At 50.0% G+C, this 22,641-nt stretch overlaps 1 protein-coding gene across 3 annotated transcripts; it reads left to right on the top strand.

The window, feature by feature from the left end:
• The first annotated feature begins 847 nt into the window (after positions 1–847).
• Positions 848–17,326, top strand: PAFAH2 (platelet activating factor acetylhydrolase 2). Of its 3 annotated transcripts, none has more exons than XM_073317591.2 (11): positions 848–917; positions 2,738–2,851; positions 4,955–5,105; positions 5,933–6,029; positions 7,689–7,757; positions 9,034–9,175; positions 11,903–12,016; positions 13,859–13,950; positions 14,113–14,283; positions 15,392–15,540; positions 16,496–17,326. In XM_073317591.2, the coding sequence occupies exons 1-11, from the start codon at positions 855–857 to the stop codon at positions 16,588–16,590; spliced, it is 1,257 nt and encodes a 418-aa protein (XP_073173692.1). In that variant the 5' UTR covers positions 848–854; the 3' UTR covers positions 16,591–17,326. The 3 variants fall into 3 exon arrangements, with proteins under 3 accessions (XP_073173692.1, XP_073173694.1, XP_073173695.1); XM_073317593.2 differs by lacking the exon at positions 848–917 and adding an exon at positions 1,290–1,478; XM_073317594.2 differs by lacking the exons at positions 848–917; positions 16,496–17,326 and having other exon boundaries at positions 1,290–2,851; positions 15,366–15,534.
• The last annotated feature ends 5,315 nt before the right edge of the window (positions 17,327–22,641 follow it).

Genomic DNA, 22,641 nt, shown 5'->3' with positions numbered 1-22,641 from the left:
CAGCCGCGGGGAGCTCTGGGAGTTGTAATGCTGGGGGGGGGAACAGTCCAGGCCGCGGGGAGCTCTGGGAGTTGTAATGCTGGGGGGAGGGGACAGTCCAGCCGCGGGGAGCTCTGGGAGTTGTAGTGCTGGGGGGGGCAGTCCAGGCCGCGGGGAGCTCTGGGAGTTGTAGTGCTGGGGGGGGCAGTCCAGGCCGCGGGGAGCTCTGGGAGTTGTAGTGCTGGGGGGGGAAGACAGTCCAGGCCGCGGGGAGCTCTGGGAGTTGTAGTGCTGGGGGGGGGGGAGAGACAGTCCAGGCCGCGGGGAGCTCTGGGAGTTGTAGTGCTGGGGGGAGGGGGGACAGTCCAGGCCGCGGGGAGCTCTGGGAGTTGTAGTGCTGGGGGGGGAAGACAGTCCAGGCCGCGGGGAGCTCTGGGAGTTGTAGTGCTGGGGGGGGCAGTCCAGGCCGCGGGGAGCTCTGGGAGTTGTAGTGCTGGGGGGGGGAGACAGTCCAGGCCGCGGGGAGCTCTGGGAGTTGTAGTGCTGGGGGGGCAGTCCAGGCCGCGGGGAGCTCTGGGAGTTGTAGTGCTGGGGGGGGGAGACAGTCCAGGCCGCGGGGAGCTCTGGGAGTTGTAGTGCTGGGGGGGCGGGACAGTCCAGGCCGCGGGGAGCTCTGGGAGTTGTAGTGCTGGGGGGGGAGACAGTCCAGGCCGCGGGGAGCTCTGGGAGTTGTAGTGCTGGGGGGGCAGTCCAGGCCGCGGGGAGCTCTGGGAGTTGTAGTGCTGGGGGGGGAGACAGTCCAGGCCGCGGGGAGCTCTGGGAGTTGTAGTGCTGAGCTTCGGGACCCTTCACACTGGGCGTGGCAATGACACTACATGTCCCAGGAGGCATCGGGGCGGGGGGCGGCCGCGTCTTTCCGTGGGGCGGCGGGAGCCCAGGTGGGTGCTGGCGCTGTAGTTCCGGCCTGGGTGGCCCTGGTAGCCCCGCGCCCCGAACCATCCCTCTCAGGCCGGGCGCGCCCCCTGCTGCTTCCGCTGAGCTCCCGGGGGCGGCGGAGGGACCAAGCGGGGGGGCAGCTCCCGCTCCCCCCCCCCGCGTCTGTGGGGGCCGGTTGTCCGGGGGGGCCGCTGTCGGGGGGAGAGAGGGAGCCGGGCTGGGGTCAGAGGTCTGGCTGGAGGGTGACACAGGTGGGGGGGCGTGAAGGGGGGCAGGTGTGGGGCAGCCAGCAAGAGCCAGTGGGGCGGGGCACACGGGACTGGGGGGAGAGTGGGACGGAGGGAGGAAGCAGGGCCGGGGGCTGTGGGGGGCTGCCTGTGGCCGTGCTGAAGTTCCGATTCCAGCTGTCTGGGTGGTCTTGGGCAAGTCACTGTCCTGCTTGGTGCCTCAGTTTCCCCACCTGTCATATTGGGATAATATTTCCCTGCCTTGTAGGTTGGCATCAGCACCCTAAGAGCCTGGCATAGAAGGTCTTATATAAAGAGCCAAGTGTTATCACTCAGGTATTGCTCTTGTGAAGCTCCCAGAATCAGAAAATCTCACTCATGTCGCTCAATTTAAAAGAAAAAAGCAAGCCTGCGTTGTCACCCTTTGCCTCCTGTTCTAGTCCCGCAGTCTGAGTCACAGAACCCCATTGTCCCGACCCTAGCATGTTACAGATGTCCAGATGGTGTGAGGTTAATCTCTTAAAAAGCATGCGAGAGGCGACTGCCACAATAAACAGCAGCCAGGGCAGGACATTGGTTGGTGTAAAGTGTTCTGTAAGTTCGGTTTCAAGAAGCACCTGAGCTAATACTCCAACAAAAAGCACTTTCACAAGAGCTGCTGCCCTGCCAAGCCACCAGAATGCGCAAGCTGTGCTTGGCTGAGTGAAGAGGGATCAGCGCAGAGCGGGGCTTTGCCTGGTCCTGGCTGCAGGTCAAATCCTGCTGTAATGTTAGCCATTGTTACAAGCAGCCTTGAAGACAGTGCAGCGGTCTCCTAAGGAAAGTGGTGAACGCCCCTTTGCTTGGAGACTGGACAAAGTGCTAGAAAATACACAATGGGGAACAGTTGTGCACCGCTCCGTGGGAGTTAGGCACCATGGCCCAGGCCCTGAAAGGCGCCTAGCTCCCATGGAAATCAATAAGAGTTAAGCTCCTAAACACTTTTGAGGACTTGAGCACTAGTCATCTTTGTGAAGCCTGCTTAGTGTCTATGTACATCTTTAGGAACCTTTCAAAATCTGGCTCTTTTAGATACTACAGTGATGGATAGGAGTCTTTTCCATCTCTAATCTCTGTAGCTGTAGGATTAAATAATAACGTACTTTGCACTTGCATTTCCTTTCATTGGAGGAGCTCAAAGCACTTTCCAGAGGTGAATCATGGAGAAAAATGATTTAGCTGCCGTCACACCGTGAGTCAGAGACTGAAACCCAGAGTCCTGTCTCCCAGTGCCCTGCTGGAACAATACGTTCATTTTGCCCCTGCAGCCCATAATCATTCTGGGAGTCAAAAGGCAGCTTCCTTGCACTGCCCTGGTCCCACTGGGTTGTGGCATAGGCCTTCTGATAAAATCTTGCTTACTCTTCTGCTCTCTCTGCCTGATGGCTAAGCTCGCCAGCCAGTGTTCTGCAGCTCTCAAAGTCAAGTAGGTTAGGCTTTGGTTGGAGGTTTTGCTCAACAGGAAACAGATGAAGGAAGTGAGATGAACTGGCTCTGTTTCACCAGCCATTGGGCGAAACAGTTCTAACACTGCAGCCTCCTCTCTCCCTTTCTAGGCACTGTCTCCCGCTCAGGAAGGCATGGGGGGAGTGCAGTCCCTCGGGCTGCCCCCAGGGAAAGGACCTCACCAAGTGGGCTGCACGGATGTGATGGTGGGCCGCAACCGGAAGGTACGGTCATGAGCGCTGCTAGCTCTCGGGGTTTTGCTTCTCATTAGTTGTGCCACCGTGAAACAGAGGATCAGCGGGTAGGAAGGCAATGGTGTTTCCAGCTATTGGATTATTTGTTTTGCTGGAACTGATCTTGCAGCAAGCCCTGTAAATGCAGCCTGTGGGGTACTTGAGATTGCCTGCTGTGTGACTCAGGGTCACTCTGAAGACTGGCTGGGGTGAGGCATGTGAGCAAGGAGATTACAGCTGCAGATTTCCTGCTGACCCAACTGGATTCTTGGTCTCTCCTTAAACTGAATTTTGTGTTTGGACACTTGAACAAAGGAATATAAAACTGGAAGGGAGCTCCTGGGTCACTGAGTCTCATCTCCTGCTATAGAAGCCAATCCCTTCATGTTATCCCCTTCGTAAACTGACCAAGCTGCATCTTAAAACTAGTTAGTTTTGACATTGCACATGTCTCCAGTTGTTATTTACTAAGCATGACTCTGTGCTTGGTACTGTACAAGATGTGGAAGTAAAGAGTGTCCCAGCCTCAGTCTGAGTTCTTGTATGCATTGAGAATTTGCCCCTGTTCGAGCAGTCACTGGCCAGCCATTGATGTAGTAGCATCTGAGCACAGAGAAGGAAAGCCAGAATTTGCACCAGCTAAGCCCAGCTTGAACAGAGGGCAAGCTTAGGGTGAGCTCAGCTGCTGCAAATCAGAGCTTTCCTAGTCTCTTCTCGGGGTTTGCACCACAGCTGGAATCAGGGCCCATTCCCAATGTAACAAGGCCTGAGATGCAGAGTAAACAGGACATGCTGGGCAACCTGGGGACAGAGCTGCTTTGAGATGTGTTTAAATTGCCATAATGAACTTACTTCTTGTTGGCATCACAGAAGTGAATAATTATAGTTTATCTGTTTTACGGTAGCACCCATAGGCACCAGTGAAGGGTCAGGGCCCCCATGTGCTCATTGCTGTACAGCCACATTACAACATAGTCTCTTCCCCTACAGCTTACTGTGTAATTTTCAGATCAAATATGCAAGTTAGTTTAACCAACAGAGGGAGGAAGAACAAAGGTCATATCGAGAAGATTGCCTGGCGACACAGTCCAGCGAGGGCACAATTTGAGTCCGATTCAGCTGAACGTTAGGGATTTTTTATATATAACAAAACTCCTCTGCCTTTGCTGATAATACAAGTCCAGTGGAGTTGAGGAAGGGCAGGCAATATAACCCGGCTGAATACACGTGGATTTGTGAGCACAGAGAGAAATCAGCTGTCTTACCGTCAGCTTCTCAACCTGGACTATAGTAGTCCTACTGCCTCACTATAACAACATGGAATAGGATGGATTTGAATGGTGGGGTGCCCTGATGACCTGACAGAGGAGGTTGTTCCATGCATAAGGCGCAACGTGGAAGCAGTCCCGGAGAAGGATGTGAATGCCGGCTGCAGTAACGTAGGCAGAAGATGATCAGGGCACACGGAAAGTGGTGGGTTGGCTGGTCTGGGTTCTAGAACCAGCACGGTCAATTGGGCAGCCTAGTGTTCTAGGTCCCGGTTCTGCGGGATGGGGCACTAACTCCTGAGAGGAAGAATACCTATTTTCTCCTCCCATTATTTGTTCCTTTTCCTTCCTTCCCACCCACCCACTCCGATCCACTCTCTCCATTTTCTGTCCACACTCCTCCTGTATGTTCCCTTTCCATTCCGTCTGTTCCTTCTCCCCTGCGCCTTCTGCTCAGTGGGGGCTCTGTGCAAATAGCTCCAGCCCTATTGGAGCTTATCCCTCTGCCTGTAGCGTGAGCAGAGTGAGGAGAGGAGTGGATCCGGCCTTCTGGGAGCTGTGTGAATCAACCCCCCTAACTTACTGACAGCATAGCCAAAGAACAGGGATAGAGGCACATGCTAGATGAGGATCACCTGGTTTGACGTCTGTATTGAGGGTGTGGGCTGCATGCGGGAGTGAAGGATGGATGCGGGAGGTCAGAACAGATGATCACAAGGGCCCCTTCTGGTTTTATAATCTGTGACATTCTCTGTTCAGATCTAGGTGGGATGGGGTGTTTCACACGTGTGATATTTGTGCCGCAATCCTCCCTTCTTTTCTTTAGGGGCTTTTCTTCCGGTTGTTTTACCCCTGCCTTCCCCAGGAGGGGGCAGAGCAGCCTCTCTGGATCCCGCGCCGTGAGTACTGCCAAGGGCTGGCCGACTACATCAACTGGAACAGGAAGTGGTGCACCCCTCTGCTCAGTGTGACTTTTGGTGAGAGGACTGATGGCTTCAGATAGATCTCAGCCCCTGGGGGGCTGCCCCAGACTCTCTCTGCCTCCTGGGAGCATGCATGGAGGCAGTTATAACAGCATGCTGTTAGTGCGGTCATAGGAAAACGGCCCCATGCTGCCCCCTTAGCTCCAGAGTCAGAGGAAGCGGTTGGTCTATGTTCTAAGCTAATAAGGCAGCATGATTACAGGTTAGCCACAAGAAAGGGAGAGGACTGGATAATATAACACTATAGTGGATGGTTTAGAGACCACAGCCTCAGGTTTGAACTAACTAGACTCCCTGGAACACCCGGGATCAAATCCCACCAGGGGTCTCTGCAGCAGGTAAAATGCAGACTGTTTAGCTTGCTGCACATGCAGGAGTTTCCAACGAGACGTCCAAAGGCAAGAGCCATGGGGACGGTGGAGCCCCTGGCACTTTCCATTAGTGTGGACGTTTGCTGTGGCATCCAAAATTGCCCTCCCCCGCCATTTGCAGGCTATGTACTGCTTGGCTGCTGTCCTGTTCCTCAGAGGTAGCTGCATTTCAGCAGGATGACAAAGCGCTTTGGGATGGAGGGTGCCTTAGAAATGTTCTCTGGGCTACAGAAAATTGCGAGGGCTTGGGAAGATGCTCAGTCCTCTCCCACTCAATTTCCTGTTGTTCCCTTGGTACAGAAGGTTACATGAGGCTGGAAGGGGGTCAGGATTCTGAAGAACCCAAGAACAAACGAGAGCGTGGGGGATGCCCCGCAACTGCAGGAGTCAGAGCTGTAACCCTCTGACAACTTGGCTCACTCCACTCACATCTGTCACTTCTTCCTTCAGGGTCCTACAGAGTTCCAGTGAGCTGGAACGGGCCTTTTAAGTCATGTGGCAGCAGGTACCCGCTGATCATATTCTCCCATGGCCTGGGAGCCTTTCGGTAAGAGTCGCGGCCTCACTTCCCACACCCCTGGCGTATTCTGTCTATGAGGCTGCCTCTCTTATAACGCTAACAGAACTTTCAGCTGGTCTGCACTGTCAGCAAGGGGCTGGTTTAAATGCACGCAGCCAACAGGCTGAGGTTAGGACTTGTCAGTCATTTCTGCCAAGGGATTGGCTAAAAAGTTTCCTGCTCCCCAAGATTCCCCACCAAGCAAGTCTCTTGTCATTGTTTTAGGAAGTGACTGGAATGCTGGTGAAAGATGCCAGGCTTGCAGCTCTGGAGACAGGAGTTCTGTGCACAGAGCAGGGGCAGGGCAAGCTGCCTCCATGTTGCTCGGCCAATGGGCCAGATCCTTCACTGGTGTAAATCAGCATTTGCAGTGGAGTTCTGCCCGTTTACATCAACGGAGAATCTGGCCCGAAGTATCTTACCTCTGTTTTAGAGGGACCATTTCTAGGGCAAAGAGCAGCGCTTAGTTTTTATGGCCAATTCCATCTTCAGCACCTGTCCTGGGACAGCCAAGAGTGGGAGTCAGTTGTGATGATGGCTTTTGCGGCGTGGACACACCTCCCACAAGGAGCTGGCTGGAGGCCCACACCAGTTTGTTTCACACTAGACAGCCAGCAGATGATAATCCCCTTTGGCCCATTTCTCTGGATTTAAATTGATGACCTAGAGGTGAAAGGCTCCCAGTCCCATTACAGCCCTCCTCCCTCCCCAACAGCAAATCCCTTATAAAAGCCAAGGACCAGGATATACAATGGCATTGTCAGCAAAAACTCCGCTCTTGTAGGATGAATCCCTGTGATCCCCGGCTGTCAGAGCCACTGACGTCTGCTGTAAATCTATGTTTAATACCGTGCCAATAGCTTAGAACCTTATGCTAGACGTAAAAAGTCATCCCTAGTTACTGCATATATAAACATGGATGCTAGGGACAGCAAAATCCTATTAGATCATCTCACACCTCTTGCTGGGCAGTGGAAACTGGATCCCTACTGTGTATTTCCTAGTGCTTTGTCCAGTCTAGTTTTAAATGATTCAAGCAATGGGGCTTCCACCACTTCCCTTAAGAGACAATTTCACAGTCTAATAGATCTCTGGGTTAGGCAGCTTTTCCGTACATTCAGCCACTGCACAAACAGTGGTTCTGTATCTGGCTTTATTAGTAATAATAACACTTGGCATTTTTCATCTTCAGAGCACTTTACAAATGTTACCCCATCCTCACAAACGGGTGGTATTCTGCCCGTTTTACAGATGCGGAAACCAAGTCACGAGCCTCTCTGTGCCCCCATTATCAGAAGTGCCGAGCACCTGCAGCCCCTGCTGAGATCAATGGAAGCGGTGTGTGCTCAGCACCTTTTGAAAACGGGCCATTGTGGCTTTGCCAAATCCTAGAGATGAAGTCAATGTCAGAGCTGGGATTAGAACCCAGGAGTCCCTCACTCCCGTGGCTGGGCTCAGATTATGACTCTCTCGCTCTTCAACAGGGAGACTTGCAGCAAAACTTGTGTAGGAGCGGAGCAAGTCCTGGAGGTGCTGAGTGCCTTGGACTTCTGCTGAGTCTAGTGGGGGTGGAGGGTGCTCAGCATCTCTGAGAGCCAGAGGATCGAGCCCTCATTCTGCTTTCCCTTTGCATCCTCATGTTTTCAGAACCGTTTACTCGGCTGTCTGTGCAGAAATGGCCTCCCGTGGCTTTCTGGTGATGGTGCTGGAGCACAGGTGAGTGGCAACCCCCTTTGGAACAGCATGATGTCGTCTGTTTCCTGGTGGTCACCCACCCTCTCCCCTAGTATATTTTGTTTTCTGGTTGATCATTATTTCAGCAGACTTGTGATATGAATTCTCCTCCTAGTGTTATACCAATAAAATAAAAACCAGCAGGATCTTATTAAAGGGGAAAAGGCAAAATGCCACATTTATTGTGAATACAGAAAGAATCATAGTAAGCAGTTAGTTATAGCTATAACATTCCATTCAATTTCATATTTATTCACACATTCATTCATACACACACATACACAGATTCTGCAAGGTGGTTGTTATAGTTACCAGCCTTAGAGTTGCTCATGCCAAGCCACTGGCCAGGTGGCCTGGACATGAGGAGGAAGCAGGGCCTTGTCAGATGCTCATCTGATGCTTGGCAGAATCAGACCCCAAAGTTATCACTTTCTAGAGTCCATTTTTATAGGAATTTCTTCCTATGCCAGTCTATGGGGATTTCTTCATCATGCTGTTACTGAATCAATCAGCAGATAGCACATTCCTGACAGCTCCTTGCTGCCAGATGTTATCTTGTTTTCTGGTTCTCCCATCCTTGAGGCTGTTGGGTGGATTCCAGTCTGCCCTCCGGGGGTCCTCTGGTTCTTTCCACTTGACGCCTTCTTCAGCTGATGGACACTGGATTCTTAGGCTGGCACCTCCCTGATCATTCAGTTATTATCCACACCAAGCATCCATCCACATACATCCTCTATCTCTATTTTAATCACAATTGTTAATAAAGCGAGATGAATACAACAAAAGGGCGGGGAGTCTCTGGGTGCTGTTTCTGTTGTTACAGAGTATTGCTTTGAGTTTCTCTCTGTGTGAGTAGTTGTTGTTACAAAGAATTACTTTGAGAACAGACTCTGTCTTAGAATGTACTAACACAATTAGCTTGCAAGTTTCACACAGAGAGGGTGCAAGTTTCACACAGAGAGGGTGCAAGTTTCACACAGAGAGGGAGAGAAACAGTACCAAAACCCAAGAGACCTCTTAATTAGTAATACCCTGGAATTTAAACTATGGGGAATCAAACTCATTTGTGATTTTAATACGGAACTTCTTTAATATGATCCAACACTAGGACTCATGAGCAGTCTCTGATCTTCTTTGAATGGGAGCATTCAGAAGCTGAATCGAATGCTAAATATTCCCCTTTCCCTTGCATGCCTCATGTTTCCGATGCATGGCTGCTGCTCAGTGATTTAACTTCACTATCCTGTTATTCCCGCAGAGACCATTCTGCCTGTACAACTTACTTTTGCAAGGCAGAGGCTGGGGGGTCCGATTCCCTGGAGGCTGCGCTGCAGGAGGAATGGATCCCGTTTCGAAGGATCCAAGAAGGGCAGAAGGAATTTCATTTTCGAAACCCACAGGTAATGACTGGAAGGCAGGGAAGGGCTGTTTTTAGGATGGAGGTGGCCGAACCAATTTGGGGAGGGGCAAAATCCATCACACCTGAATTCCGGGCCAGTCTAAGGTGTACGCACGATGGGCGTGTGCCTAGGGCCTCAGTTGCCAGTGTCACATGATGATCCCAGAATCTCTCTTTTCATTTAAAAAAAGAAATGCCATCATGGTTGCAAAGAAAAGCTTGAAAATGCTAAGTCAGTGCAATGGAGGTAGTGAAGTCTGCAGACGGTCTCCAGCTGAGGGAGGAGCACGTGTTTTATGAACATTTTCTGTTTTCACATCACTTTGGAAGAGAACCAGAGAGGAAGTTGTCTGGCCTTTTACCCACCACTAGAGCAAACCACACTGTTGCTCCAGGGTGGGAGGAGCCTGCCACAGCAGAGGGCAGTATGGGGCAAGGGCTGTATGGGGGTCTGCCCAGGGTTTTGGATAACTTTACTCTTCTTGCTTTGCCCATACCTGTCTCCATTTCTGGAACTGAACCTAAAGTTGAACCTGTTTTGTAGATGCTGAACCATTGGTTAACTAGTTTGCCTTTCACACTTTTATAGGCCTCTTTGTGTCTGAGTTCAGGGCAAGGCAGAAAGCAGCCCGCCTGGTTTTGCTGTATTTCCTGCCTCACTGGAAACAGAAAATTGCCTGAATACTCTCGAGCACCAGCTCAGTTCTGCAGCCTAAAGAGGCTGAGCTAAGCTTCAGATGAGTCTCCAAATATCCAGGTGCTTATCAGCACTCTGATTTCTAACTTTTTATGAGGTTCGTCCCATTGCTGTTTTGGACAGGACATAAAAAATCCAATTGCCTGCTCACCCCAGCCAAGTAGAAAAGTCCCCTAGTAAGTGAGGGGACTAAACTCTCAATTTCTGCTGAGTTTAAAAGGACAATGGCAACTTGAAATGTAGCCTGTTTTAAAAAAACTGGATTAACTGTGGTTTCTGGTGCTGCCCCTGAGACCCCTGCCAGTGTTTGTGGTTTTAAAACCATATTTTTCTGTCCTTTGTCATTGTAGAAAAATCCATACAAACAAGGGCAGAAGGCTGACTATACATAGGAAAATATGAACTGTGATGTCCAATGTCCAGAATAAGCAAACTGGGGGAAAAGCAACTTGCAGTAGGTCTCTTCTTCCCCCCCGCCCCCCATCTCAGTTATAGAAATCTTTGGTTTTACTTGTAACAACAAGTTTTTAAACTAAGTTTAGACAGATTTTTGTTTTATTTTGTTTTAAAGTTGATGGTCTCCCTTTAAACATGCACGTTAAATAAATTCTTTGCCTTTCTGCAAGTGGAGAACACCTTCCATATGTGACCCCCAATGCAGGACTTTCTTCCTGAGTCTGCAGACAGACCACTCCTGTGCTGCTGGAGCTCAAACAGCGGCAGAGTGAAATTGACAAAGACTCTGGTCTGTTTTGTTGCTGTTACAACCCTTTGGGCAGCCCTGAAATGCTCAAAAAACAGGTCAGTTTTACTCAGCTGCAGCGGGAGAGACAGGCACTGAATTTATTCATTATGGAGGAAGACCCAGATATGGAGGGTGGTGTAGTGTTATGGAGATACGCCCACTCACACTGTTTGAGGTAGCCAGGATGCTGAGGAAGGGAAGGAAGAGCAGATTCAGCTTCTCCAACCTATTTCTCTCTTCCAACAGCCTGAAGGAGGCTGGGTCTCAAGAGAGCTTCAAAATACCTACTAACAGAGGCTAATATAATACCGGCCAATTGGGAAGAGACTTTCCAGAGTGCATGTATTTTTGGTGGCACAGTGGGATCTATGGCAATGTGATCCGTTAGATCCTCGCTGTGACCCAGTGTGTTAAAACCTCATCAGATTATTTAGGAATATCTTTTGCAACTATTACAAAAAATGGAGTCCTTGAGCAGGGTCCAGGGACAGCACCTCAGTAGGAATCCCAGCGATCATCTTCTTCCCAGCAGCTGGGGGGGGGGGGCGGGGGGGGGGAGCGGGGTTTCTCATTAGGCGTTTGGACCTGTTTGGGGAAAGTCTCTCTCTCTCTTTCATATTGGCCTCTGGCTGGTAGGTTCGGCCATGGTGGATCCAGTGAGCAAAACACATTCTGTCCTCTGAGTACCCTCCTTACTTATTGGTATAGTGGAAATGTTTTGCTTATCTTCAGCAGTTTGTGGTATTAAATTAACTGGATTTTAAGAAGCTTTTCCAATACATTTATAGTGATTTCCCTTGGGAACCTCTTGCGGTGTCTATATTTTCCTCCACATTTGTCTCCACATTCGCGGTGATCCAAGAAAGGCAGTGTGGTTTAAAGCCTGAGACCGGAGTTGGGACTCCTGAATTCTATTCCTGCTGCTAACTCACCCAATGGCCTTGGGCAAGTCTCTGAGGGCCTGATTTTATGCTCTGTTAAAGCACTACAAATTAGGAGTAACCCTATTGAGCTCAGTGGAGTTACACAGAGATAAAAGTGGTATAAATCAGAGGAGAATCCTTCCCTTTAATCTTTCCATGTGTGCATGCAAGGGGTATGACACGTACTGACCTCACCTGGTGTAATGAGACTTACTAATCTTTGCAAGTCACTGTGATGCGCTTAGACAAAGGGCGTCTTGGCAGAGCACATTATTATTCTATATTATCATCATCCCTGTGTTGATGCTTGATCAGTGTGGAGGAAAGAAGAGGTTGAATTAACCAGGGACGCTTTCGTTACAGGTTCATCAAAGAGCAAACGAGTGTGTGCGAGGGCTCAGGCTGGTGAAGGACATCAACAGCGGCAAAGCTGTCACCAATGTCTTGCACAAAGGGTTTGATCTGTCTGCACTGAAGGTATTTCCAGCCAACTCTTCAGTTGCAGCCGAGAGACTTTTTGATGCAGGGCAGTTTGTGAAGGGATTCACTGGAACCCGTGCAGGGTTGCCTTCCAAGCTGGCCAGTTGTTTTAATCTGATTTCCTACCAGCAATAGCAGCAGCCTCTCCTCCACCCAACACCTTCCTTTCGTTGCCCCTGCAGGTGGTGTTACTGGCAGGAACGGGCCTGGTTCTGTGAAATTTGCAGATTGCCCTCCTGGAATTGGAGGCGTGGGGGCCGAAAATGCAGAACCAGAATCCTTTAAGCCCCTGATTCATTTTCCCTTTTGTCCTGTCCCACCACTGCACCCCCTCGTTTCCTTTTTATCTCCTCTGTCACCTTCTCCGCTGTCTTATTTTTCTCCTCCTCCTTCCCTTTTCTCTTTTTGTCCCCTTTAACTGCACCCCTTCCATATTCTCCCCATTTTTTCTCCTTCCTTTCTTCTCACTATCCTCTTCTTTCTTTCCCCCCTCTTTATTATTTTGTTTATGTATATTTTAGGGGAGCCGGCTATATATATTTTAGGAGACTCAGATCCCTCCAGGGCCCAACAGTGCTGCTCCTGGACTGGCAAGAGAAGGTGTTCTTTAGTGACTAAGTACTGCTCTTCCCTTCAGCCTCCCATTCCAGGGCTTAGCACTGAGCCTCTTATAAATACTAACTGCATCTGCTGCTTGGGGACTTGTGCTGTGGTGCCCCTTGTTGCAGAATTGTGTACCAGCACATTCATTCTATGGGCTGGTCGACGCTGAAAATGTACATCGGCGTAGCTACGTCTCTCCGGGGTGTGAAAAATCCACACCCCGGAGAGACGTAGCTATGCCACCCTAACCCCCGGTGTAGACAGTGCTAGGTTGAGAGAGGAGTTCTTCCATCAACCTAGCTACCTTCTCTCGGGGAGGTAGAGTGTCTACAGCGATGCTGCTATGGCATTTTAAGAGTAGACATACCCTAAGGCCTGGTCTACATGAAAAGGTTAGGTCAACACAGGGGAAAAATCCACACCCCTGAGCAACATATTGAACCTGCTAGGTCAATAGACAAATTCTCCCTCCCACCAGCCTAGCTACTGCCCCCTGGGGAAGTGGCTTACCTACGCTGATGGGAGAACCCCTCCTGTCAGCATAGGTATTATCTACAACTGCAAATGCAGCATTTCAAGCGTAGACGAGCCCTTCATGTTTTTATTTTCCACCCATCGTCTCTGTTGTGCTGTCTGAATATGGCCACTGCACTGATCCTCAGGGCCATGCATGACAAGCGACTCAAGTGTCACCAAACGCTGCAGGAGATCCCCATGTGTTTTCAGAACACAGTGGAGCTAGTAATGCTGTGTCCCCAGGCTCCTTAGGACAAAGAATGTGGCTAAGATCAGTGGCTTGTAGCAAGGATGGCTGAGCTTATCAGCCTGTAGCTCAAATAGGGAAGGTGTTGGTTCAGAATGTAATAGGAACTCGCTGGTAAATGAGGGTTCCAAATCCGAGACGCACCGTGGTCTGGGAGCTGAGAACTCCTGTGTTCTGTTTCTAGCAGTGCCATAGACTTACTGTGTAACCTTAGGGAAATCACTTACCTGCTCCGTGCCTCGGTTTCCTCATCTGTAAAATGGGGATAATACATCCCTGCCTCAGAGAGATGTGGAACTTCATGAGTCACCCCTAAGATGACCTTACTCCCTCCAACATCTACTCCCCTGGCAAATGCAGCTTAGAGTCTCTGTAGCAAGCTGGCTTTTCCTGAGGTCACTACTTCCCCAGCAGGAGCTTTGTGCAGTGCGGTTTGGGGACTCGCCTCTTTACAGTTTTTCTCCTTTTTGCAGGAGAGTGTGGATTTGACTAAAGTCGCTGTAATGGGCCACTCTTTCGGAGGAGCGACAGCAATTCTAGCCCTTGCTAAAGAAGCCCATTTTAAGTGAGTATCGGACAGATGCTGCTTTTAAACTAATAGTAAAACTTGAAGCAAGAACTCTCCACCAGCTTGGGAGTGGGGGATGCATTTATAGAAACGGGCCAGATGTGAATAGAAGACTTTAGATACCAGAAGAATTCCCTGTTGTCTTCCATCCTGCTGCAGATGCGCCGTTGCTCTTGATGCCTGGATGTTCCCTTTGAAAAATGATCTCTACCCCAAGGTGACCAAGCCGGTGCTTTTTATCAACACAGAGAAATTCCAGACTCCAGAAAGTGTCGCCAAAATGAAGAGACTCCGCTCCAGAAACAGGCAGACCAAGATCATAACCATCCTGTAAGTCCGCACTCTGTGTCTGGGCAGTGTGGGGCAGCGGCAGAGCAATGGCCTGGGAGCCAGGAGTGCTCATCCTGGCTCTGCTATTGACCTCCTGGGTGACCTTGGGCAGGTCACGTCCCTGCTCTGTGTCTCAGTTTCCCCATCTTTAAAATGGGGGTAGTGCTATTTATGATCCCTTGTAAAGTGATTTGACATTTCCAGATGAAAAGTGCTGTATACGAGCCAACGGTTACTATTATACCGCTGCGTGAACAATCCCAGAACACTGCTCACTCTGTGCCAAGTTTTACTGTCCCACTCATGTGCAGCAACCTTTGTCTGCATCTGCTTTGGACTTCTTGTCCTCACCTTCAGAGCCATGCTCCTGCTGACAGCTCAGCTCGTGTTTCCTTCGCCCCTGTCCCCCATGCCCAGTCCTCACTCTGACTCCCCTTTCTCCCATGTTCAGCTCTCTGTCTTTTGCTACCCCCTTTGCCTCCCTTTTCTCTTTCACCAAGAAACCTTCCTACAGATTCCTCAACCTCCAACACCAGCACCTTCCCCACACTGATCTGCCCTCCGACAGGACCTCTTCCTCCTTTGGCTTTCCTTTAATTTGCAGGCTGTTTGTCTCAGTTAGATGGGCGGCTGTTCAGGCTTGGATCTTGTCTTATGTGCTTACAGAGAGCTGTGTGCATTTATATGGCCTGTGGAAAATACCACTGAGTGATGCATGAGTCAGGGTGGGCAGTGGATAGTGTTACTTAGGCCTTGTCTACGCTGGGGCTGAAATCCTGTTCCCATTCAAGTCAATGGCAAAGCACCCATGGGACCCAGATTTCACCCTAGGTGGTTTTGAGAGATCTCCCAGCAGTGACTGCACTGGTGATTAGTGACCATAGTGAAGACAGAGCTCACATGGCCACTGGCATTTTTACCACCATGCTGTCTAGCTGTATCGTGAGCAGGGTCAGATGATTCCTGATGCACCATCTGTGTCTACAGTGGGAGATTCCCAAACCCAATGTAGACCCAACCCAGGGCTGTAAAGCTAGCAAGAGCAAGTCGTCGATGAGAGCTTTTCATCCCTGTCTCCAAAGGACTCGTTTCCTTCTCCCTTCTCCAGGGGATCTGTGCATCAGAGTCAAACTGACTTCACTTTTCTGGCTGGGAATCTCCTGAACAGAGTGTTCCAGACCAGAGGAACCCTGGACCCATACACAGGCTTGGACATCACCAACAGGGCGGCGCTTGCTTTCCTGCAGAAACATCTTGGTACGACGCTAGGCAGAAAAAATCTTTTTCGTTGGGATGGTGCAATGGGTCCGTCTGTCTGCCCAGACATCTGAGCTGAGGCTCTCGCCTCCTTGGCCAGGAGGGGCTGATAGTTTGGAGGAGGCGATGCTTGCAGAAGGATTTCTGTCCGGCTTGGGTGATGACCATGCTAGCCAATGTGTGGGCTTGGTGTTCTGTGGAGAGCTTCATTCCTGCCCTATACACAGAGCTGGCCAAGATTCTGAAGAGCGTAGTGGGGGTGTAGTGACCTGTCTTGTGCTGTGTTAGGCAGGGACCTTCTTCTATGGTTAGTGCCAGATTTAAAGGCAAAACCATGAGCTTTGCCTTAGCAACGCCACCTGGTCTAGTGGCCTTGGTATGGGGCTGGAAGCAAAGCACTGCTGGCTCGCAGCTGCTCACTTTGTGAATGGGGGAAAATCAATTCCCCTCCATTCGTGCCTCAGTTTCCCCATGTACAGATGGCAATAATGATACTGCCTTACTTCACAGGGGTGTCTGCAAAGCCCACGGCCTAGGCCACACCAAACACTTAGCCAACTGAGGGACTCCCCTCTGGAAGAATCCTGCTGTGTGGGCAAGCCACAAGAATGCCAGATGACGGATGTGGGGAAGTGGGTGGGGGTTCATTAAAAATCAAACACCACCCCCACATCTGCAGAGTCTGTTTGCTGTGTTATGACAATGCCCTGTAAAATGGGCTTAGCACAGGTCCCTCAGCTTTCTCTGACAAAGCAAAGCCAAGTGCATTTGGCTAGGTTAGCCTCGTGATCTATGGGAAGAGCTACACACATATACTAATGCTCATCAACTCCTGCCATTGTCTAGCACAGCTAATGGGGCCAGGGGCCTCTCTCTTGTAATGCATGTTGCTGAGCCTTGCCAGCAGTGTAGTAATCATGGAGTAATCCTCTCGTCATCTCTCTTCCCCAATTAGAGCTGGAGGAAGATTTTGATCAGTGGAATAATCTCCTGGAAGGCATTGGTGACTCAGTGATTCCAGAGGCGCCTCTCTGCATCTCCAGCCTTTAGAGACACTGTCTGCTGGTCCGTCCGCATGGATGTTAGGCATCCTACATACCAGGAAGATAGTAGTTTCCCCTTAAATGAGCAACTCCAATAACTGCAAAAGACACATGTAAATCATACAGCTGCTGATGGAATCCAGAGACATGGAGCCCTCACTAGTCCAGAATTCATGCTGGAACTGGAAGACTAGAGGCCCTGACTGGTCAAGGGTTGACCATGGAACCCAGAGAGTGGGCCCTCCTCTGGTCTAGAACTCACCACGGAGAACAGACTGGGGCGCCTGGCTGCTCTAGAACTGATTTTGGAACCAGAAAACTGATGCCTTATTGGACAGAAGCAGATGTGGGGTGTGGCTTAGTGGCCCCATTTTAACAGGTCCCAAACCTTTCTCTCTGCCCCTTCAAATCCCTCCTCTAAATACATTTTTTCCCAGAAGTCCTTCACACATGAGACCTGCCTTGGTCCCCTCTGACTCCTGCCAGCACCCCATGCACTTTGTTGTCTACACCTGAACTACATTGCCCTAGTTTCAGACAATGGAGGGAAAATCTCTCCCCTTGTGTTAAACTCTCAGAAGCCCCTCCTATGAATTACCTGAGGTACTTATGCTGCTGTAGTAATTATGTCAGTCAAAATGGTATTGTCTGTAAAATGGTGCATATATTGGAAACTGTATTTTCTTCTCTCTTAAATGTGCATTAAATGAAGATGGAGAATATTGTTCCTAACGCATATCTAAGCTTTCTCTTTTTTGTTTTGTTTTTATCATAGGAGAGGCGGTACTGTCCAGTGGATAGGGCACTAGATTGGTACTGAGACCTGGGTTCTGTTCCTGGCATGGCTACTGGTTTGGGGGAGGGATAGCTCAGTGGTTTGAGCATTGGCCTACTACACCCAGGGTTGTGAGTTCAATCCTTGAGGGGGCCATTTAGGGAACTGGGGCAAAAATTGGGGATTGGTCCTGCTTTGAGCAGGGGGTTGGACTAGATGACCTCCTGAGGTCCCTTCCAACCCTGATATTCTATGATATCTATGATAAGTCACTTCACTTTTCTGTGCCTCAATTTCCCCTTCTATAAAATGGGAATAATATTAATTGATTGTAAAATGCTTTGCGATCTGTGGATGAAACATGCCTTAGAAGAGCAAGGTTCCAACAACCTTCCATGCAAAGAGAATTGGTCATAGAGCCCAGAGAGTGGCCTTGTCATTAGTGAGGTTCCCAGTCTTTTAGCTCAGTTGTACCCCATCAATAGACCATTCTCCAGTTCTATCAGCCAAGGTCCCTTTCTCTGATTCAGGAGTGGTTTCTAAGCTGCCCTGGAGTGTAGGCTACTGTTGCCAAAATCTAGTTTTTTGATGGTATGAGCCAAAACTCCAAGGGGAGGGAGAGCATGTCGACAAATAGAAAGCAGGGAGTGACGTTGCTTTCAGGCCCGACAGAGAAGCTCTTCACAGTGGCAAGGGAAGGGGCTCATCAGTCAGCCAAAGTCTGGTGTGCCGGTAGTGCGCCACACAGCAGGGGTTGGGAATCTCTAGGGGAAAATTCACAAGGGATAAGGATGGATACCTATTGTTCTGTATTTGATGATGGAACCCACATCTTACCTGCAAGTACAAAGCCTACTGTAATGGGGCCCTGCTCTCCGATTTGGGCCTGTAGATGCTGTCACAGTGCAAATAGTAACAACCCTGATTTGTCGGAGGCAAGAGCAGGCGGCGGCCCGGTAGCCATCTTGGCATCCTAGAGATTCTTGAGTGGGGATGAAGAGTTCTTTAGCTGGAGTACAGACCTACTTCAGTGAAGGCCATCGGAACCAGCACAAAGGACAGAGCACAATGGGCTAGAATCTTGGTTTCCCCAAAAGTGAAGGTGAAGAAAACCTCTGCTTTCCCAGAGGATGTACTGAGGGTCACAATCACCTCCCGTAAGTCCAAAATGTAAGATTTGTTTCACAAAAATGAGGGGAGAGATGCCGGGCTGGGGTGGGGGGAGTTAAAGAACCCTAACAGGAAACCAATCCGTTTCCATTCTTTTAATTTCACTCAGAACATTTTTGTTTATCTTACAATTGAAATGTTTCCCTTCTGCCTTGGAAATCCAACAGCAAAGGGATTGCGGGGGAGAAGGGGGTAAATGAAAAGGGAAATTGATTATAAACAGAAAGGGAAACCTAGTTTTGCTGCCCACCCTGAGGGAAATATAAAATCAAACCGCCTGGGTGGTGAGAAGCTAGTAACTGAAAGAATTTTTAAAAAAATACATAATCTAGAGTGTGAGCGAGGAGAGAGGAGCAATGGATTTTTTTGAAATACAAAGGGTCAGATCCTTGTCTCATGGCTGCATTAAGCCAATGGAGCTGTGCTGATTTACACCCACTGAGGATCTTGCCCAAGTTTTTTACCCTGACGAGGCAACGGTTAGCTCTGGGTGTTCATTGGCATGCTCCCCGTGCATGCTGCTTTTGCATAGGTTTTAAATATTTAGGGCCATAATGTGCCATTCGTTTTTAAGGACAACTCCCCATTGACGCCAGCGTGTAGCTCTGCCTCGAGATGGATGGGGCCGTGAACAATGTCACCCCTCGCTTCTCTACTTTATGATTCAGTGGAGGTGATACAGCCTGGCGATTATATGACATTAATGATCCTTCCTCCTTCCTTCCAGAGGAGCCTGCTGCAGGCAGCTGCTTAAGGTGCTGAATTTGGAAACCCAGTTTCCTTTGGGGATAAAAGTGGTGTGTGTGGACAGACTCTGCTCATGTTACTTTCCCCCAAGAGATGGCTGCTGAACAGTGAGCAACATGATTCCAGTGCATATAAAGCCAGCAAAGCGCTCTGGGACCCTTTGTGATGAAAGGTGCAATGAAAATGTACCGTGTTGTTTTTCCTCCTCCTCCCTCTCTTGGAATGAGCGAGGAGTTTATGTAACCATGTATTGGCCATTTCCCTGCCTGTTAACGGACACCCACACTACAGCCTGGCAGCAGCAGTCGGCTTGGGTGGGGAGAGCGGCTGTTACGTGCTGATAGAACCAAAGCCTTGAGCAGTATGAAGCATCTCCAACTCTCATAGAGTTTAGCCGGGGTCCAAGGTGCTTAGTACTGCTCCAAATTTGCCCGGGAAGGGATTGTCTTTTGGTTCTGTGTGGCAGGGAGACTAAGGGCTTAAGATTCCCATTAACTTGAATGGCCTTTCGACCAGATCCCAAGAGCCTTATCTCCCATTGACCTCAGTGGGACTTGAAAACCGCCAGCACCTCTGAAGATCTAGCCCTAAGGCAGTCTGGTATCCAGCTGCAGAACTGACCCAGATCATCTTAAACAGCCAGCGTCCTTTATTTTTTTCTTGACCCATTCCCACGATCTGCCAGAGACTTGTCACACCCTAGGACTGGGTCAGGTTGCAATGTTCCAGAGAATCCCAGGGCCGTTCTACAGAGAGCAGGGACCTCAGGGCCCACAAAGCGGGTGGGTGGGAACGCCAGGGCTAACTGGGGAGTTCTCTCCAGTTTGAAATGAATTGCTTTGGGGAGCTAATTGGTGAGGAGACTGTAATGAGGAAAAGCCTCTTTTTAACAGCGAGTGATGGTCCCTGGTGCAGAAGTGAAGTTCCATTTCCTCCCTCAATTGACATTGGGCGGGATTTGTTCTGACGGTTACATGGAGTGCAGAGAACAGTTCACGTCCAATCCATCTCCAGCGATGCACCACCCGGAAGAGCTATTAATTATGCAAGACTCTTATGTAAGGGCTTTTGGGGGAGGCGTCTTGGACTGGGAGGGGAGAATGAGCATGTTTCACTCAGAAGGTGACTTTGAAACACATTGACCCTTCGGTTCCCAGCGCACTGCTTGGGTCACAGTGGATACAGCGTCAAGGGTGGGATAGGTTTCAGAGTAACAGCCGTGTTAGTCTCTATTTGCAAAAAGAAAAGGAGGACTTGTGGCACCTTAGAGATTAACCAATTTATTTGAGCATAAGCTTTCGTGAGCTACAGCTCACTTCATTGGATGCGTACTGTGGAAAGTGTAGAAGATCTTATTATATACACACAAAGCATGAAAAAATACCTCCTCCTTCACTCACACCCCACTCCTGATCCTCTCTAGCTACATGCTAGTTCTAAATTTTGTTGAGCTCTAGTGCCTTGGGATGCAGCTTGTGTGGAAGATGCTGCACAAAAAACAAGTATTATCTGGCATGAAGTGAAGCCATTTTCTCTCTCTTGATGGGTTGATTGGCTTGCTTCTCCTCCAGGCCCAAGAGGTTTCTTCGCTCCAGTGAAAGGGGGTAAGACAGCTCTGCCGAACTTAGCACCTTCGGCACCTACGTTTGCCCTGAGGAGCAGATGCATGTTCAGTGGCATCTGTTAGGAGCATCTTCCCATGTTACAGGCATGGCCAATCATAAGAGGTGAGAACCCCAGGGGCCTTTTTTCAAATGAGCTTATTTTGCACTGAGGCCTTGTTTGTACTTGACTGATGGGGCTTATGCAGCTACGTGGTAAGGAAGGAGTTAATGGGGGCACCAGGAAATCCGCTTCAGCCGGAGCGATTCTAGTGCCTATATAACCATTCCCCTCCCTGAGAAGAGGCTGGCAGGGGAGATGGAGTTGCAGGAGGGGTTACAGCAAGCTGGAGTTAGCTGTTGAGGAATCCTTCCTCTTGCCTAGAAAGGAGGTCATCTGCTTAGTTCCTAGCCTGGCTGGAGGAACTGACTGAGGCAGGCATCCTTGGAACTGGTGGTTGCCTTACGCTGGGTTGGGTCAAGCCTGTTTCCTTGACGTACACCATTCACAAGCAGCCAGCTCTTTTCTTAAAAGGATAGTACCGATGGGGTACGTGGCCAGCTCTTTGGAACCCCCACAGTAAGAACAGCCCCAGCTCAGCTCTCGTTGGCCAGCCTGGACTGACAAGGGCAAGGCGGGATTTGCACCACGGCCCAGTTGGCTCAATCTGTGTAAAACCCAGTTTGTCCTTATCTACACTTCGAGGTCAGCCCCAGTCCAGTTACACTGACTGCTGAGTCAGGACTATTCAAGGCCTCCAGAATGGGCATGGGCATATCCAGAACAGGACCCGGGTACAGGAGAGATTTTTCTAACCACCCCCTAGTTTGTGACTACAGCCCCATTATGTCGCCCTTCCTCCAGGCTAAACCCCCAACAAGCCCACTTGCCTAGTTAGTGCTCAGCCCTTTGCTTGCCAGGGAGGGCTCTGTACACCTCCCCATCCTTGCACTGCAGCAAGCCTTGGCTCTTTGCCTTTTCATCCCCACTCCAGCGGAACTGACTGTAAAGCCGATGGTGAAATACAGCAGAATCAATAACAGGCCATAAGGAGCAGGTGTAGAAACGTGCTCCTGGGATGAATGCTCTCTGTGTGAAAGAGAGAGAGAGTGCGACTCCGTTAATGGCTAGGGGTGGGGGGCGTTGGGGGACACACACAGTTAGACTGGTGGCTGAGAGGGGCAAGGCTGGCCTGGATCTGTGCTGAGTAGATGCATTGAATCTCCCGTACACATTTTTGGAGGGTGCAGGGAAGGGAAACCCTCCCCACGCATCCAGCCCCCTATCCCCATCCCTCCATACTTCTGCCTGATGAGCTGTGCAGTACAACCTGCATCCAGTAGTCAGGGCCTCCCTACCCCCCATTCTAGCTGTCTGAACCTCCCAAGCCCCCAAACCTCACCAGCCACTAGAACCCTCTTACGTTCCCCTGATGACAAGCATCGCTGACCCACTCAGCTGCCCAACCATCCAACTCCCCGGACATGAACTACTGCAGTCATGGAAGTCAGACCCCAACACCTACCCCAAGTCATAAGAATGGCCATACTGGGTCAGACCAAAGGTCCATCTAGCCCAGTATCCTGTCTTCTGACAGTGGCCAATGCCAGGTGCCCCAGAGGGAATGAACAGAACAGGGAATTATCAAGTGATCCATTCCCTATTGTCTTAACAAAAAGTTCTCCCAAACCTAGGGCCAGAGTAATGCTGAGGATTATAATTAACAGTAGGCCCCAATGGAGCCAAAGCCTATTGGAAAGACCC

Source organism: Lepidochelys kempii, chromosome 19 (assembly GCF_965140285.1).
Source record: "Lepidochelys kempii isolate rLepKem1 chromosome 19, rLepKem1.hap1, whole genome shotgun sequence".
Classification (NCBI taxonomy): domain Eukaryota; kingdom Metazoa; phylum Chordata; order Testudines; family Cheloniidae; genus Lepidochelys; species Lepidochelys kempii.
This window is presented reverse-complemented; position numbering and strand designations above follow the sequence as displayed.

What these genes read in the sequence shown, in the direction of transcription:
- PAFAH2 (XM_073317591.2), top strand. Translation starts at nt 855, where the DNA reads ATGTCCCAGGAGGCATCGGGGCGGGGGGCGGCCGCGTCTTTCCGTGGG. An exon ending in TCTGCTCAGTGTGACTTTTG is followed by an intron (nt 5,106 to 5,932) that starts GTGAGAGGACTG and finishes TTCTTCCTTCAG; the next exon opens with GGTCCTACAGAGTTCCAGTG. An exon ending in GTGATGGTGCTGGAGCACAG is followed by an intron (nt 7,758 to 9,033) that starts GTGAGTGGCAAC and finishes TTATTCCCGCAG; the next exon opens with AGACCATTCTGCCTGTACAA.